The sequence below is a fragment of the Sciurus carolinensis genome, chromosome 5, assembly GCF_902686445.1.
Source record: "Sciurus carolinensis chromosome 5, mSciCar1.2, whole genome shotgun sequence".
In the NCBI taxonomy this organism is placed as follows: Eukaryota; Metazoa; Chordata; class Mammalia; order Rodentia; family Sciuridae; genus Sciurus; species Sciurus carolinensis.
Window position 1 is genome coordinate 14,852,568 of NC_062217.1, and position 18,806 is coordinate 14,871,373.

General features: G+C 36.9%; 1 protein-coding gene and 1 pseudogene across 2 annotated transcripts in view; one reads left to right on the plus strand and one right to left on the minus strand.

Annotated features, from left to right (window-relative positions):
* Window positions 1-18,806, minus strand: part of Dnajc3 (DnaJ heat shock protein family (Hsp40) member C3) — a 58,923-nt gene that overhangs the window by 18,508 nt on the left and 21,609 nt on the right. Inside the window, exons 2-4 of one of the 2 annotated variants that reach the window (XM_047553040.1) lie at window positions 13,092-13,202; window positions 6,606-6,730; window positions 4,155-4,229 (exon numbers count right to left, since the gene is read on the minus strand). In XM_047553040.1, the coding sequence (XP_047408996.1) occupies window positions 4,155-4,229; window positions 6,606-6,730; window positions 13,092-13,202 (311 nt within the window). Of the gene's footprint in view, window positions 1-4,154; window positions 4,230-6,605; window positions 6,731-13,091; window positions 13,203-18,806 lie in introns of those variants that run through there. The other variant, XM_047553042.1, reaches the window with a different exon arrangement.
* LOC124984773 (adenosine deaminase-like) lies at window positions 2,256-3,370 on the plus strand (annotated as a pseudogene).

The window sequence follows — 18,806 nt, forward strand, 5'->3', positions numbered from 1 at the left end:
CCCAAGTGTTTTATTTTTTTGAGGCTATGGGACAGTTTTCCTAATTTCTCTTTCAGCTGATTCATCATTGGTGTACAGGAATACAACAGATTTATGAGTATTAATTTTATATCCTGGTACTTTCCTGAATTCATTTATGAGTTCTAGGAGCTTTCTGGTGGAGTTTTTTGGGGCCTTCTAAATATAGATTTTTTTTTTTTTTTTTTTTTTTTTTTTTTTGCAGTGCTGGGGATTGAACCCAGGGCCTTATGCTTGCAAGGAAAGCACTCTACCCACTGTGCTATATCTCCAGCCCCCTAAATATAGAATTATGTCATTGGCAAACAGGTAGTTTTAGCTCTTCTTTTTCTATTTGTATCCCTTTAATTTCTGTCTTTTACCTAATGGCTCTGGCTAGAGTTTTAAGGACTATGTTGAACAGAAGTGGTGAAAAGGCACCCCTATCTTATTCCTGTTTTTAAAGGGAATGCTTTTAATTTTTCTCCATTTAGGCTTTGGGTTTAGCATATTTGACTTTTACAATATTGAGGTACATTCTTACTATCCCTAGTTTTTCTAGTGTTTTGAATATGAAGGAATGCTATATTTTGTCAAATGTTTTTTCTACATTTATTGAGATAATCATGTGATTCTTGTCTTTAAAGTCTATTGATGTGGGCTGGGGAGATAGCCCAGTCGGTACAGTAGTTGCCTTGCCAGCACAAGGCCATGGGTTCGATCCCCAGCACCAAAAAAAAAAAAGTCTATTGATGTGATTTTATTTATTGACTTCCATATGTTGAACCAACCTTGCATCCCTGGGATGAACCCCACCTGATCACAGTGCAGTATCTTTTTAATTTTCTTTTAATGTGATTGGCCAGTATTTAGGCTTCCCCACAACAAAGGAAAAAATCAAGAGTGGGAAGACAGAACCTACAAAATGGGAGAAAATCATTGCCACCTGCACCTCAGATAGAGCATTAATCTCCATGATTTACAAAGAACTCAAAAAACTTAACACACAAAAAAAGTCAAATTTCCCAATCAATAAATGGGCAAAGGAACTGAACAGATGCTTCACAGAAGAGGAAATATAATCAACAAATATATGAAAAAATGTTCAACATCTCTAGCAATTAGAGAAATGCAAATTAAAACTACACTGAGATTCAATCTCACTGATCAAAACAGCAATTATCAAGAATACAAGTAGCAATAAATGTTGGCAAGGATGTGGGGGAAAAGGTTGACTCACAAATTGCTGGTGGCAATGCAAATTGGTGCAACCACTATGGAAAGCAGTATGGAGATTCCTCAGAAAACGTGGAATGGAACCACCATTTGACCCAGTTATCCCACTCCTCAGCTACACTCAAAGTACTTAAAATCAGCATACTATAGTGACTCTGCCAAACTAATGTTTACAGTAGTTCAATTCACAATAGTTAAACTATGATATCAATCTAGGTGCCCTTCACCAGATGAATGGACTAAGAAAATGTGGTATATATACACAATGGAATGTCACCAAACCATAAAGAATGAAATTATGCTTTTGCTGGTAAATGGATGGAACTGAAGATTACCATGCTGTTACGGTTTGGATGTGAGGTGTTCCCCAAAAGCTCACGTGGGAGATAATGCAGGAAGGTTCAGAGAAGTGATTGGGCTATAAAAATCTTAGCCCGATCAGCAAATTAATCCCTGATGGGATTAACTGAAGTGACAGGGTATAACTGGAGGAGGTGGGAATTGGGGCGTGGCTATGGGGTATATATTTTATATCTGGAGAGTGGCATCTCTCTCTACTTCCTGAGTGCAACGTGAGCTGTTTCCCTTTACCATTCTCTTCCACCATGATGTTCAGCTTCACCTCAAACCACAGGGAATGAAGCCAGCCTTCTATGAACTAAGACTTCAGAAACAGCCCTCAAACTTTTCCTCCTCTATAATTATTCTGGTTGGATCATTTAGTCACAGCAGTAGAAAAGCTGATAATACACATGCTAAGTGAAATAAGCCAATTCAAAAGAAGCAAAGCCAAATGTTCTCTCTGATATGTGGATGCACACACAAAAAGCGGGGGGAGAGGGAAGAATATACTCATTCTTTCTTAATTTACTGTATTAGACAAAGGGGAATGAAAGGAGGGGAAGAGAAGCATGGCAGGCTGCTGGCAGAAAGGGCCACAGGGAAGCAGACCTGCCACCAAGCCAGCAGAGACTTACCAACCTTCGGTTAAAAGAGTAGGGCCAGGGCACACTCTTGGCACCATGTCCCAGACACTTCTTGCCTCTGACAAGCCCAAAGTGGAATTGCATGTCTACCTTGATGGAGACATCAAGCCTGAAACCATCTCATACTACAGCAAGAAGCAAGGGATCCCCTCCCAGCTGACACGGCAGAGGAGCTGCAGAACATCATTGGCACAGATAAGTCACAGTCTCTGTCTGACTTCTTGGCCAAGTTTGAGTACTACATGCCTGCTATCACAGGCTCCAGAAAGGCCATCAAAAGAATTGCCAATGAGTTTGTCGAGATGAATGCCAAAGAGGGCATGGTATAAGTGGAGATGCACTATAGACCACACCTGCTGGCCAACTCCAAAGTGGAACCGATCCCCTGGAACCAGGCTGAAAGGGACCTCACCCCAATGAGATGGTGGACATAGAGAACCAGGGGCTGAAGGAAGGGGAGCAGGCCCTCAGAGTCAAAGTGCAGTTAATCCTGTGCTACATGCGCCATCAGTGGTGCAGCTATATAAGAAGTACCAGCAGCATACTGTGATGGCCATCGACCTGGATGGTGATAAGACTATCAAAGGAAGCAGCCTCTTCCCACAGTGCATGGAGGTCTACAGGGAGGTGGTGAGGAGTGGCATCCACCACACTGCCCATGCTGGTGAGGTGGGCTCTGCAGAGATGGTACAAGAGGCCCTGGACACACTCAAGACCAAGAGGCTGGGACATGACTACCACACTCTGGCAGACAAGGCCCTTTATAATGTGGCACTCTGAGGTCTGCCCTTGGTCTATGTACCTCACAGGCACCTGGGAAGCCAGAAACAGAGTACACAGTCATTCGGTACAAGAAGGACTAGGTTGACTACTCTCTCAACATGGTCATCTTCAAGTCCACCCTGGACACTGACTACCAGATGACCAAACAGAACATGGGCTTTGCCAAGGAGGAGTTTAAGCGACTGAACATCAATGCAAAAAAGTCCAGCTTCCTCCCAGAAGATGAGAAGAAGGAGCTCCTTGACCAGCTCTACAGAGCCTACAATATGCTGCCAGATGCTTCTGGGCGGGACCCCTGGAGATGGCATGGCCCCATCTCTGAGCCCTCGCCCTGTGGATGGAGTCTTCACAACTCTGGGATCAAGTGACACTCTTACCTGTATTCCTCCCAAGAAGACTAAAATTTTAAGAGCTACTGATGCTCTCGAGTCTGTGTAAATACAGACGTTGGCATGGCCACATCTCTCTAATCATGTGCCCTGGCCAGGGACCAGGGCCCTTGCCAATGGCACAGATAATTCTGAAACCCTCCCACTAAGGCAGTACTTGCTGAAAAATGTGGTGCTCAATAAAGCAGCTGGTGGCTGGTTAAAAAAGAAAAAAGAAAAAAAAGAAAGGAAGGAAGGGAGGAGGAATAAGAATTAGGAAAGACAGTAATAAATCAGACATAACTGTCCTATGTACATACAGGAATATATAACCAGTGAAACACCAAATCATGTACAAGTGCAAAAATGAGATACTAATTAGAATAAGTTATACTCCATATGTGTATAGTATGTCAAAATATACTCTACCATTATCTATATCTAAAAAGAACAAATAAAAGTAAGTTTTTAAAAAAAAGAATAGCTCAGCAGATATCTTTAGAGTCTCAGGTAGGATAAAGCAGAGTTCGGTGAGCTGTACAAACTGAATTAGGATCATATATTGATTGTATGTAGTTTGCCCTCTAGCTGTTAATGTTTTTCTTTGATGTCAGTCACCAAATATTAATTCAGAAATCTGTGATTCTTATATATATAAATCAGACAATTTTCCTTTTTAGTTATAGAATTACTATTAAATGTCTTAATACAAAGAAAAAAAAAAAGCCCAATATGTTCTCTCAAAATAACATATTTCTTTGAGTCAGGTACAAATTGAACTTACCACTTTTTTAAAATCATCTTCTGCTTCATCAAGTTTTCCTTGTTTAAGTAATAAGTGACCTCTCTGTAATCTTGCCTGAGGGGGAAAAAAAAGGATGGCTGTCCTGAGTACTACTCATTTCTAAATTTTATTTAAACACAAAGAACAAAACTCAGTAGACAATGATGTAATAATACTTTTCCAATGCTTATTTGACTTGGCACTGAAAATAATTCCTGGAATCAATGAATATATAAAACTTTTTTGAAAGTATACTTCCTTAAAAATACATTTTTCTAGCTAGGTGCAGTGGTGCACGCCTGTAATCCCAGCAGCTCAAGAGGCTGAGGCAGGAGGATCAAAGGTTCAAAGCCAGCCTCAGCAAAAGCAAGGCACTAAGCAACTCAGTGAGATCCTGTCTCTAAATAAAATACAAAATAGTGCTGGGGATGTGGCTCAGTCTTCGAGTGCCCCCAAGTTCAATCCCCAGTACCCAAAAAAAAAAAAAAAAAAAAGTACATTTTTTTTCACATTGGGTGCAATAACACAAACCTGTAATCCCAGCTACTTGGGAGGTTGAGATAGAAAAGACCACAAGTTCAAGGCTAGTCTGCACAACTTAGTGAGACCCTGTCTCAAAATAAAGAGGGCAGGAGATATAACTCTGGTAGAGTGCCGCTGGGTTCAATTCCCAATACCACAAAAAATTATACATTTTGCTCTATGCAAGAAAATTGAAAACATGTCCACACAAAAACTTGTACAAGAATGTTCATAGATATAAACTCGTTTCCATCAGCTAATAAATCAATAAATAAACTTGATATATCCAAGCAATGAATTATTTATTACTCATAAAAAGGAATGCAGTGTTGATACATACAACAACATGAAAGAACTTTGAAAACATGCTCAGTGAAAGAAGTCAGACACAAAAGATCATTTTTATGAAATAGCCAAAATTAGCCAAATCCATAATTGGCTAGGGACTAAGGTTGAAATGGGGAGTGATTGCAAATCAGTAGAGTTTCTTTTGAGGGTGATAACAACATCCTGGAATTAGATAATGGTGATGATTACACAACTTTGTGAATATACTAAGAACCACTGAATACTTTAAACCATTGACTTTTGATGATATGTGAATTATATTTGTTTTTTTTTAAATACTTTTTGCCACTAATATAAAGTTTTATTATTTGAGACTTTATCAAAGATCCAGAAACAAGTTTGCTGTATTAACCCTCAATGCAAATAGTTACTCTGCTATAACAAGAATAATCTTTCTCTCCTCTTTCATCTGATATTCCTCTTCTAATGTGCATAATCTCATCTCTTCCAATATCAACTCTCTGATGACCAATGTCTACCAGAAAACAGAAATCACCTTGATAGTCCACTTATTATTTTTATAGTACATAAAATTTCCCTAATCCTCTGTTAAATACATTGATATACATAAAAAGCAAGATTATGGCAATATTTCAAACATTCACTTCATATCTAATAGTTATCTCAAATCCTTTTTGGAATATGGCAGGATATGAATACTAAATAGTCACCATATTAATTCTGAAACCATCTAATTGGTCATTGGTTCTATCTGTTCTGCCTCTGAAAGCCCAATTCTGTTCCACCCAATGAGTGTCCTGTGCACACGTCACAGTCCTTACAGTGACTTGACAATCTTCACAATATCACATTAGACTGTAAGTTCTACAACCTCTAAAGCTTGTGCCTTGGTTCCAGGGACAGTCCTGCTAATTCATCATGGTATCCTTACCAAAAACCACCACTTAACTGAGCTTCCTCTTTATTCTTCCTGCTACAGTCTTAACTGAAACTTGTCAGACAGCTGACAGCCTCTTAATTCAGCCCCTTATTTCATGTCTCACTCACATCTTCCCCTACATTCCATCTCTACACAAATTTTCTTTCTAAACCACAAAGCTAATATCATTGTCAGGCCTCTGTTCCAGGCCTTTACTGGGGATTGAACACAGAGGTGCTCTACCACTGAACTATATCCCCAGTCCTTTTTATTTTATATTTTATTTTAAGACAGAGTCTCACTAAGTAACCCAGGCTGATCTCAAACTTGCAATCCTTTTGCCTCAATCTCCTTAGTAGCTGGGATTACAGGTGTACACCACCATGCCCAGTGGGACTTTTTATTTTTGTTGTTATTACTATTTGTTTTGAGACAGGGTCTCCCTATGTTGCCCAGGCTGCCTTTCAACTCAGGGATCAAGAGATCCTCCTGCCTCAGCCTCCCAAATAGTCAGGACTAAAGGTACATCACACTGTACCCAGAAATTCTAGAGACTGAATTTCTCTTTGTCCCCAGTCCACTATGTCATGGTAGCTTTGCTATCCTCTAGTTGGGCCTAATTTGCCAATTCTCACAATAAGAAACAATGACCCCTTCAAGTTCCTTAAGCTCCCCTTTAAACAAAGTGTAGATACACTTACTGCAGTGAAATCCATCTTCAGTTCAATCACTTTAGTTAAATCAGGAAGTGCTGCTTTTGATTTTCCCATAGCTAAAAACACAGTAGCTCTCCGATAGTATGCAATATAGTTATCAGGGTCACCATCTGAAAATTAATATAATAAACATTAGCTCTCAGCAATCTATCTAAAAAAATCAAATCACCTGAACAGTATTAGAGTTTATAATCCTATTAAGAAAGGCATTACGAAAAGAATTTTTTCATCAAAAATGAGTCATGAAGGGGCTGGGGGTGTAGCTTAGTGGTACAGCACATGCAAGGCCCTAGATTCCATCCACAGCACCACCCCTCCACTCGAGAGAAAAAATTCCTACAGGTTCCACCCCTGAAAGACTTACCATCTAGGAAATAGTGCATTAGGGGAACATATGTGGCATTTAAAATTATGGTTCTGGGCTGGGGGTTGTGGCTTAATGGTAGAATGCTTGCCTGGCATGCATGAGGCACTGGGCTCAATCCTCAGCACCACATAAAAATGTGGTGAATAAAATAAAAATGTGGTGATGAGAGAATAAGCTATAAACACAACCAAACATGAAAGAAGATATATAAATAGCTAGTATGCACAGGAAAAGATACTCACTATCACTAATCATTAAACAGTACTACTTTACAACCATTAGGATGGTTGTTATTTAAAAAAAATATATATACAGAACAAGTTTTGCCAAGGATATGACACTGTGGGTGGAAATAAAAATGGTACACCTGTACACATGTGGGAAACAGGTGATTTCTCAAAAAATTAAACACTGGATTACCATATGATCCAGCAATTCTACTCCTGCATATATCCCAGAACAACTGAAAGCAGGATTCAAACATATATTTGTATACCCATGTTCACAGCAGTATTATTACAATAGCCCAAAGTTGGAAACAACCCAAATGTCCATCAATGAATGAATAAACAAAATGTGGTATATACATACAATGGAATATTATTTAGTTTTACAGAGAAATGAAATTCTGATGCATGCTACAACATGAATGAACTTTGAAAACATGCTAAATGAAGTAAGTCAAGGCAAAAAAGGTCAAATATTTTATGATTCCACCTATATGTGAGACCTACATTACTCAGATTCATAGAAAGTTGAATGACAGTTGACAAGGAATGGTGAAAGGGTCAGAAACGGGAAATTACTATTTAATGGGTACAGAGTTTCAGTGTGGGATGACAAAAAAATCCTGGCAATGGATGGTGATAGTTGTGCAACAATGTGAACACATAATGCCACTGACCTATACAATTAAAAATCACTAAATGTTAAATCTTGTTACATACATTTCACAGATTAAAAAAGTAAAAGGAATAAGATGTCTTTTTTGAAAAAAAGAGTTTAGGCATTTTTTTCTTAAATCTAAAAACAAATTCCATATATAACACTAGCTAAGTGTCCCTGAAATTTCTTTCCTGATCAGTTTCCCCTGAAAACAGAAGAGCAGAACCAGCAGCCTGTATATAGGGTATTTCTTACAACATAAGAAATTGGCTTGAGGAAAGCATAAGAAACAAAGTTACCATACTTAGAGCATGTTTGATAAAGAATATTTTCAGGGGCTTGGGATGTGGCTCAGTGGTAGAGTGCTTGCCTAGCATGCGTGAGGCACTGGGTTCGCTTTTTAGCACCACATAAAAATGAATAAATAAAATAAAGATACATAAAAAAATTGTTCAATTCAGTTTATATTTTATTTGTAATGTACAATAAGTCACAATGTTATGGCCCAGATCAGCATAACTGTCCGTAATTGCACCTGAGAACTACATGTCAATATCTAGGCAGCTATCTAGGCCATTGGGTTTTCTTCTACTGTCCATATATTCCAAAATGAACACAATGAACACAGGTTACTTTTATATTCATTAACTATAAAAAACTTAAGTTCTCCATGGCTTATATATACTCAAAGAAAAACAAATACTGGAAATAACATGATTCAAGACCAATAGTCTATACACACACACACACACACACACACACACACACTCTTCATATTTCTAAATTCTACTCAATCTTGGAAGCACAGCTTAAATGATTTACTTGATTACACATGTGAAAATAACCACTCCATTCTCTTGATTTCCTTAATAATCTGTTTCACATTTATTTATAGACATATATATGCACACATATATACGGGTATCTTACTGCATCTGGCACTTATAACTGTTATCAATTATATACATACACACTCCAGGCAGACAGTATCAAAAGTGAATTGAATGAGAGGACGCCTAATTGGTGTCTGTGGAGAATACTAGGATTATTTAGTGGGAAGAAATCACCATACATTTTGGAGATTCCACAGAAGTACTCTGTGTGTTGACAGTACAATGCAGAAACTGAATTTCTTTTTACCTATATCTTTGCAGAACCAAATGACAATCAACATATGAATTGAATATCAGTTTGTGTCAGCCCATAGTCATGGCACAGGCCTGTAATTCCAGTACTCAGGAGACAGAGGCAGGAGGATCACATGTTCAAGGCCAGCCTGGGCAATTTACTGAGACCCTATCTAAAAAATAAGAAGGGTTGGGGATGTAGCTCAGTGGTAGAATATCATTGGCTTCAATCCCTAGTACTGAATGAATGGATGAATATCAATTTGTTTTGAGGTATGGGGTCACTTGACTAATAAATCAAGATACCTTCCTTCCCTGTTTCTTCATCTTAAAATACCAACAATTCCTAGACCTGAGGTCCACTTCACCATCATTGTACACAAAGGACCAACTAAAACAAAAACTGGTTTAAGTATCTCACACTGAGTTTCTCAGAATATGAGATCTGACAACCTTGAAAATAATCACTTTATTTAGTACTCATCTAATACACAGTACATGTAGTTCATTATGTAAATTATTTGTAAGCCTACATATGGAAATACTATTTCATTTAAAAGTACATTTTTCAAATTGTTATAAAAGTTTACTGGAAATTTGAACATGACAAATGAACTTAAACTATCAAACAATTACTCCTTAAACTATCAAACAATTCACATGCCTGTGATCCCAACAATTTGGGAGGTTAAGGCAGGAGGATCACAAATTCAAGGCCAGACTGGGCAACTTAGCAAGATCTTGTCTCAAAATTTTAAAAAATTCTTTAAAGGATTGGAGATGTAGCTCAGTGGTAAAATGCCCTGACAAAGATACACTAGAAAGCCAATTATGAATGATGCTATAAATATTGGTGGTAGGAAATAGATGAAATAATTCCACTGCCTAGATACAGAAAACTTTTATTCTTGCTCCTAGCTTCCCAACTCTACTCCTTCATTCATTCAAACATTTATACCTATACTCAAGAAATTCATAATCTGGAACTAGAACATGATTTTTAGAAAGCAACTGCAGCACTCTTCTTTTTCCTTCTACCAAATGTGAATAGTAATGTCTGTCTCCCTAGCTCACAAGGGAGACTCCAATATTATAAGAAAGTACATGACATGTTTAATGACATATAAAACTATTAAGAGCAATACTGGTTTTCTTAACAAGAAAATGAAAAAATCTTTTTTGCTTCTCATTTCACACATCCTTACCTTTTAGTTTACCACTTTAGACATTTGTTCATGCCATATATATCTAAGGACACTCTTTAAGATCTATCGAAGAAATAATTTCAGACCCTAGGATTCATTATCCTCTTAAGACCATGCAACAGAAATAAGATGTAGGGCATCCTTCATAACTGCATTGTACTTTTTTCTAATGATAAATCTAAACAAAATTTGTGTCTACATCCTGACAATGAAATAGAACTGTATCAGGAGACTATCTGAAGTGTGATAACCCTCACTGCTGCAAGTCTGTTTCCAACAGAAAAAGAATATTTCTCAGTTCCAAACCTTAAATCTCCTGCCAAAAAGTCATTTATATGCCAGATACAAAAAATACAAAACAAATTTAAACTCAAATCAATAGATTTGTACAATATGGAAATAAATATTTATGTTGCATTTAGTTTTAATACATAAAACTGTGTAATAATGTAATCATAAAAAGTACCATGCCCACAATTTTTAAACCATACCAAGCAATTTTATGAAAATGGAGAAAAGTGTTACAATCTTAAATGAATGCCAAGGGTGGCATTATAATAAAAAATAACCCATACACTACTATTAGCCAAATTCTATTACAAACTAACAGCAATTTCCAAATCACAAAAGTTAAAAGAAATAAAGAATATCCCCATATTCAGAAGTTGAAAAGTATAAACATTTAGTGAATGAATAAACATCTAATGAACCTTTTTGTAGTGAAGCAATGCACTAAAACATGGATGATATCACAAATAATCGACTTATATTTTCAAAGTTCTGAAAAAGTGCTTTCCTGATAAACACACACACCTCAAAAGAGATCCAAAAGATTCAGTATATACTTAATATGCTGAATATTCCCATCATATAAAGTTTGAATTTTATTTCCTATATTTTACTATGAACAATCCACATTTTACATAAACAAAAATGATAAATGTTCTTGAACTACACCAGTCTTCCTCAGAAATACTGTGTACCCCATTTGAGAATCACTGCTATTTGACAAATCGTGATGACATAATACTCAAATTTGTAATGTACTAACAGTATTTCAATTCCTCCTTTTACTCAATTTCACCAATCAATTACCATGATTCACCTTTACTGTTTACATCTTTCAGTAAGTGATATTTTATTGGGTATTTTGGGGAAAAGTCATCTCAAGAAGTCTTACATTGCATTATTTGTAAATCAAAAATAGTCATTTTGAATTACTTTAACAATATGCCATAGCTCCTGATGTTTCTGCTAAATGTGAGACTTAAAAAGCATACTTTAAACAAAGGTGAATGAAGGGAAGGGAGAGTGAATGGGAATAAGAAAGACAGTAGAATGAATCAAACATTACTTTCTTATGTGCACATATGAATACACTACCAGTGTAATTCCTATCAAATACAACAGAAGAATGGTACGTTATACTCCTTATATGTATACTATGTCAACATACATCCTACTGTCATATATAACTAATAAGAATAAAAATTAAATTAAAAAAATCAAAGTACATAATAGGTAAAAAGCAAAAATTTCTGCAAATAAACTAACAGTAATACTTCAGGATTTTAAAAAATGCTTTTCTGAAGACAATAACTGAAAAAATTTTAAATTACCATACTGCAGCACTGATGACAGTGAATCACAATAAATAGTGCAGACTTAGTAATGATGTGGTCATATAGTAAATGGCCATTAGAGAAAAGTAACTTGTGCAAATTGTTGTGCCAAGTAACTACTACCGCTCCAAGTAAATTAATCACTGAAATTCAAAATTCCTAGTGGAAACTCAACATAGTTAAGAAAACTCTTCTGTACATATCAAGTCCATTTTTAGAAAAGTCAATCTCTAGAGACAAAAAAATTAGATTTATTGCTATATACTTTATTTGTATGATTATACCCTACTTCCAAAAAAAACTTTATATTCATTATTCTCACCTAATCTTCACAAAAATTCCTTTGGGTGGTGCAGTGAACACCATTAGTAATCTGCAGGTAATTTATTTAAGTCTACATTTTCTTACATACTGGACCAATGTCACAGTATTATCAAATGATAAAGAAAAAGATTAAATTGTATGTTTTCTATTATTCCAGAGAGCTAATATCTTCAATAAAAATATAAGTTGAAGAAAATTATTGCCAGACCAAAACCTACCTGCTTTTTGTTTTTATAGTAAAACAACAATGGATGATAATTCCTCTGGAAGCACAACTGTAACTTATTAAAAATAAACCACCATCTTATCTATCAAGTTGTTGACTGGTCTCTCTTAAACTATCACAAATCAAGATGAAATGTATGAGAAAATAAAAAAGGCTTTGAGGAAAGCCAATATCAAAAAATCCTAACATAAAAGTTTATGTAGTGACTTATAAGAAAACCCTTCAAACCCTCACTTTGAACCAATTATAATCATCTCATTCTCAGTCCTAACAGATTAAAAGCTGATGCTACAGACACACACAAGAAAGCAAAAAGAAGTAACAGCATCAAGAGTGGTTGGAATTTGACCAATACTGAAGAGTCAATGAACCTCAGAATCTTCCAAAGGCATCAAAGTAATTACCACACTGATAGCCCAAGTCATCAAGAAAATTAAACTGCATTAGGTAAAGTCTGCATAAGAAAGCAGAAAACTATTTAATACATTAAGTTTTCTGTCAAAATGTTGAGTTATTCTTGGTACTTATAGTAAGTCTCATTACCTCTTATGCATCCAAGAATTACACATTTAATCTATTTCATCCAGAATCCTGCAAATAGTTTTAATGTTTTCTTTAAAATGAAATAATCCTTACTTAAAATGTTATCCATAAAAAGACCTATTAATTAGGTTCACTATAACAACCACTCAGTGATTTGGTTTATAATACAAACCTACTGCAGCATGAAATTGAGATAAAGCATCAGCTAGCTGTCCAGCTGCAAGTAATTTCTTGCCCAATTCAAGATGTTTCTCAACATCTGCATTTACTCCACATTCAGCACCTAAAAATAAATAAATGATTGGTTAATTTTCCATGAATCAAATTTAATTCTCAAAAACAAAAACAGTTTTCTGGCTCAGTCATCTACTGATATGAGAAAAGTCACAGAAGCTAAAAATCCTAGAGAAAGTAAGCCTTAAACCCAACCATTCCTTCATTTTATAGAGTAAAAGAAGTCCCAAAATATATCAACCTAATCAGTCAAAAGAATATAACCAGTGCACAAACTGAAAGAATAATTGCCTATCACCCATAGTGAAAATATTTTGAACAATAAAAAAAGAACTACTTTGTTAAGCTAGAATCTCATCTTAATATTCAAGTTACTGAGCATCTACAATGCTCCCAGCATTGTTCTAGGTATTTGGGATAAGTATACCTGACATTATGGTGGGAGAAGAAGGACACAATTAATAAGTCAATTATGTCAGGTGAAAAGTACTATGGAAAAAGTCAAGTGACCTGAGAGGATTAGGAGTGTAGGGTGGTGAGACCAGAGTAAATAAGGGGGTCAAGAGAAGGCATCCTTGAGAAGCTGACATCAAAGCAACTTAAAGGAAGTGAGGAACTCATCATACAAAGACCTAGGAGAAAAGCTTTCAAGAGGACCAGCCAGTGTAAGGGCCCTAAGCCAGGAGTGTACAGTTATATACCAGAAACAGCAGAGGCCTGGACGACTGCAGAAAAGCCAACAGAGAGGGCTGCGAGGTCACAGAAATAGGAGGGATAGTGATGTAGAGTTTTGGATTTTTCTGTTGGTAGATGCTGAGGCATCTTAAGTAGAATAACATGATCTGACTGACCAGGCCAATTATCAACAACTTGCCTCTCAACTCTGAATTCCTCCTTCAGTGGCTGCACTACAATAATGGACTGGAGTTTTTAAGCATTTCTTCTTTTACACTGAGCACAATGTTATGTTCTGTCAGTAAAGGGCACTGAAGAGACTGGCAGGAAGGACACTTCCTGGTTCTGCTTGTTGTTGTTGTTGTTGTTGTTTTTTCCCTGGTTCCTGCTGCATGGTCTGTTACACCACTTATGCTACATGGTATGTATGGGGAGGACATCCACTGGAGCTCTGCCCTAGCAATATGTCCAGAGGCCCAGCCCCTCAGGAACCTGCCAGACTTGGACACCACACATTCCAGCTACATATACCCACAGCAGTGCCCAACCACCTCTACATATAAGCCAATCAGCTTTGACTTACCTATACCAGAGAGGGTTGTTTCCTATCTGCCCAGCTACTGTGGCAGCGACTCAGCAAATTTTACCATTAGGAAACTCGGGCTGCAACTATATCTTATCCAATGAGACCTCAACCCCAGTCTTGAGAAAGGGGCCCCTCTTCCAAGTTGGTTCTTCCTGAGGTCTCTTAATTCTGGAATATCTTTTAGCATTCTCTTTGCAGCCTGAGTCACTCTCCTATCATATCTTAATTTTTTACACTAAGCCTTCCATTTTATATTATTGTGTGCTTTGGCTTCTGAATGGACCCAAACTAATACATAATTGGTATTGGTGTTCCCAGGAGACAGACCCAAAAAAGGGGACTCGAGGACTGGGTTGGCAGTATCCTTGGAGTTTGAGTGTAGTTCTGAGCTCCTTGACAATGGAAAATGAGATGCTGGTAATCCATTGCAATATCAGAATCATAATTAAGCTACCACTTGTGGGTTGATCATAACAAAAGTGCTGAGACAGATGTCTTAGAAGGGCTAGTACATGCCATACCTAACCATAATGACAGAAATAGTGAAAAGAAGGACTGTGATATGAGGTTGATTCTTCTGAACACACTAAAACAGAGGAAAATAACAAATACCAAGTCCTTATCAGTCTCTCTTCCTTTTCTGAGGACACTAGCTTCTCACTATTACTAAAAAATTCTAAGACAATCTTACATAAGGAAAAAGGCTTGAAAAAGGAACACATATTCTCAAAACTCACCATAACCACTCCTATTATCCATTAGAGTCAAATCTCAGCACTCTCAGGAGACAGATACACACTATGCACCAAAGGACATAGCAAAAGAACTGTAAGCTTTGCTGATAAACAAGCAGAACCCTACAGAACATGTATGAGAATGGATCCTAAAGGTGCTAGATCAAGGAAAGTGAAATGAAACACTGTATCAGGTCTAACTCACTGATAAGTGCACACTTACTAGAACTGAGGTCAGAAACTATTTTTTGTAAATAAAATTTTACTGGAACACAATCATACCCATTAATGAATGGGCCATATTGTCTATGGCTGCTTTCATGCCACAACAGCAGAGTTAGTTGTGACAAAACCCACATGGCCTGTAAAACCTAAAATATTTATGTTCTCATCTTAAACTAAAGATCCTAAATGGAACATGTTAATTCATGCAGCTGGAGATGGCTCTAACAATTTACTTGGTCAGCTGACAGAAATTTGGATGAACAATGGTCTACATTTAATAAGGCTGAGATTACAGATTTGCCTAGCAGGGAGGGATCCAAATGCTGAGAAAGATAGGAATGTTGGACTAGATATATCATTTGTCACCTACACACCAACCTCCCACCTTTGTTCCATGAAACAGTTCCGAAGACACTCCCTTTATTAAAGCATTGAAAAATGTCTTGCTCAGGAACCATCTGCAACCTTTTCAAAGCTCTGTGGTCACTCCCCTTTGTAGGATAGCTATGACTATGGGGGGATGCCATCACTGAGATGGGCTCCTTGATTTCAATGGGATGATGGGATCCTGGAGTAGGAGAAGCTTAAGTACCAGTATTTAACTATCAGAGACTAAGTGGAATACATCAACCATATTTAGGTAGATAAAATGACATGGTCGGTGCATAGCACTCAATTTCCTTCCTCACTGTGCAAGTACTTGTGCAAAAGACCCATGCACAAAATGGCCATGATGGCAAAGATGGAGGCTTTGAATAGGTTCAAAATCATAAACTAGTTCTTACCAAAGCTGACCTGATTAAACTTACCACTAGTATCTAATCTGCCAACACCAGAGCACAACACTGGGTTCCCAATACAGCATCTCTGGTAGAAGGGGGACATCCAGACACCTGGTGACAGACTGATTTTATCTAGTTCCCTTCCATAATAGAGTCCCATCTCAGATTCTGGATATGAATTTGCCTATAATGCTTCTGCTAGCACACCATTCAAAGACACAATGCATTATCCACTATCACAGCATTTCACACAGCATTGTCTCATCAAGGAGCTCATTTCACACCAAAGGAGGTATGCAGTATGCACAGACCCGTGGGATTAACTGGTTTTACCACATACACACATTTCCAATGAACTGGAAGGTGAGACTGCTGCCTGGCCATTTTGTATTCCCCATGCCACTGAAACCAAAAGAAAAAAAAAAAAAAACTGGCCAATTCTACTGGTTTGAAAAATTGGTCCAAATACTAAGGAGAAATGATGTTGCTGGTAAAAAAAATGGAGGGAAAGGCGGCTAAGTGGAACTCAAGGGATTCTCTAGGGCACATCTTAGTACATCCATGCCCAACACTAAAGATCAATTTAAAAAATTACAGCAACCAAAAATCAGTCAGAACAATTAAGACTTCAGGAAGGGAAGTTTGTGAAAAAGCCAGAGAAGCAGAGATTCTAGCTAAAGGCAAAAGGACAAAACAGATAGTTCATGAAGGAAACCACATGTATTAACTATGACTTTGTGACAATTTAGTAAGTATAGTAGCTTTCCATATTTTCTCATTTGTTATATATGTGTGTTTATTTGCACAGTCATGCCTCAACATTCAAAAGGAATTGGTTTCTGGACAACTCTACCACTACTAGTACACCACCTCTGTGGATACCAAAATCCATACATAACTTAGTCCCTTATATAAAATGCCATGGTAGTTGCATATAACTTACAAATATTCTCTGGTATATTTTAAATCATCTTTACATCTGTAATTATAGATCTCTAGATCTATAATCCCTAATACAATGTAAATGCTGTTAATTGCTATACTTTTTCATTCAGGGAGTAATGACAAGGAAAAAGGTCTATAAATTTTCAGTACAAATGGTATCTTTTTCCTGAAGTTTTTTATTTATGGTTGGCAGAAACCACAGGTACAGAGCCCATGGTACACTGACTGTATATATACAGGCAGTCCTCATAATTCAGATTCTGTGTGAATTCGCCCACTTAATAAAAATTCATTTATACTCACAGCACCTTACAGCCATTTGGGAAGGGGTACACATGCAGGCAGCAAAAATCTTGAGCCAGCTACTCCCAGCTTAAGTCAAACAAGCAGCACTGCCTTGTTTCAGCTTTCCTATTATAAATAAGGGTCCTTTCCATGGTACATTTAGTGTCATATTTTGTGCTTCATCTCGGTAATTTCACCATTTTTAAAAGGCTCCCAAGCATAGTACTGAAGTGCAGTCTGGTATTTCAAAGCACATGAAAGCTGTAATGTGCCTTACAGAGAAAATGTGTGTAAGTGTTCTTTGGGTATGAATGATGAATGCTGATGGCTGGGGGGATCAATGTTAATGATTCAACATTATATCTGAAATAAGGTTTCTTAAACAGAAAACAAGGTTGTCTTGATCTGTTGACAAAAATGTTGTGACCTGAGGCTTGCAAGAACTTAACCATGTTATTTTCCCCAAAAGCCATGCATAGTTCAATATTTATTTATTATTTGCAATGACTTCATAGAATATAATTTCCTGAATCCACTGTATTAAATACATTATTCTAATTCATTTTTATTTTAAATGAGTTGTTGAAAGTAACTTTACAATTTAGTCTTTTTAACTGAATACTGAGTAAAACACTGATAGAATAAGAGTAGTAATTAATATAGCCAGTGATAGATGTATGACTATTTAAACTATATTGTCTTCTCAACTAGGATATAGATGAGAACTTCTTTACTTATAAGAAAGAGAGCTATATCTTGCCATGCAGAAAATTGTTTTGGTTGCTGTAACAAAAATACCATAAACTGGATGACTAATAAACAACATTTATTTCCCATAGTTCTAGAGTCTGGGAAGCCAACATCAAGATGCCAACAGATTCAGTGTCTGAAAAGCACCCATTCTTTCTGGATGTTCCTTCTCACTGGATCCTCACATGTCAGAGAGAGCAAAGCTTCCTTAGGCCCCTTTTATAGGTACTTTAATTCCATTCATGAGAGTTCAGCCATCCCCTTAAGGCCCTACTTATTTTTTTTTAAGATGTTGACAGACCTTTATATTATTCATTTATTTATGTGTGGTACTGAGATTCTAACCCAGTGCATCACACATGCTAGGCAAGCGCTCTATCACTGAGCCACAACCCCAGCCCCAAGGCCTTACTGCTTAAGACTATCACACTGACTTAGCAACATATTAATAACATTTAGACCACAGCAAACATAGGAGTTGTTTTGTTGTACTGGAATTGAAATATGTTACTAGTCCATTTTTCTGTGGCTGTAATAGAATACCTGAGAGTGGGAAATTAATTTTTTTTAAAAAGGGAATTATTTTGGCTCAAAGTTCTAAAATCTAGAAAGCCCAAAAACAAAGGCTACATCTGTGAGTGAGGGCCCTGTCCTATTTCCAAAAAAGGCAG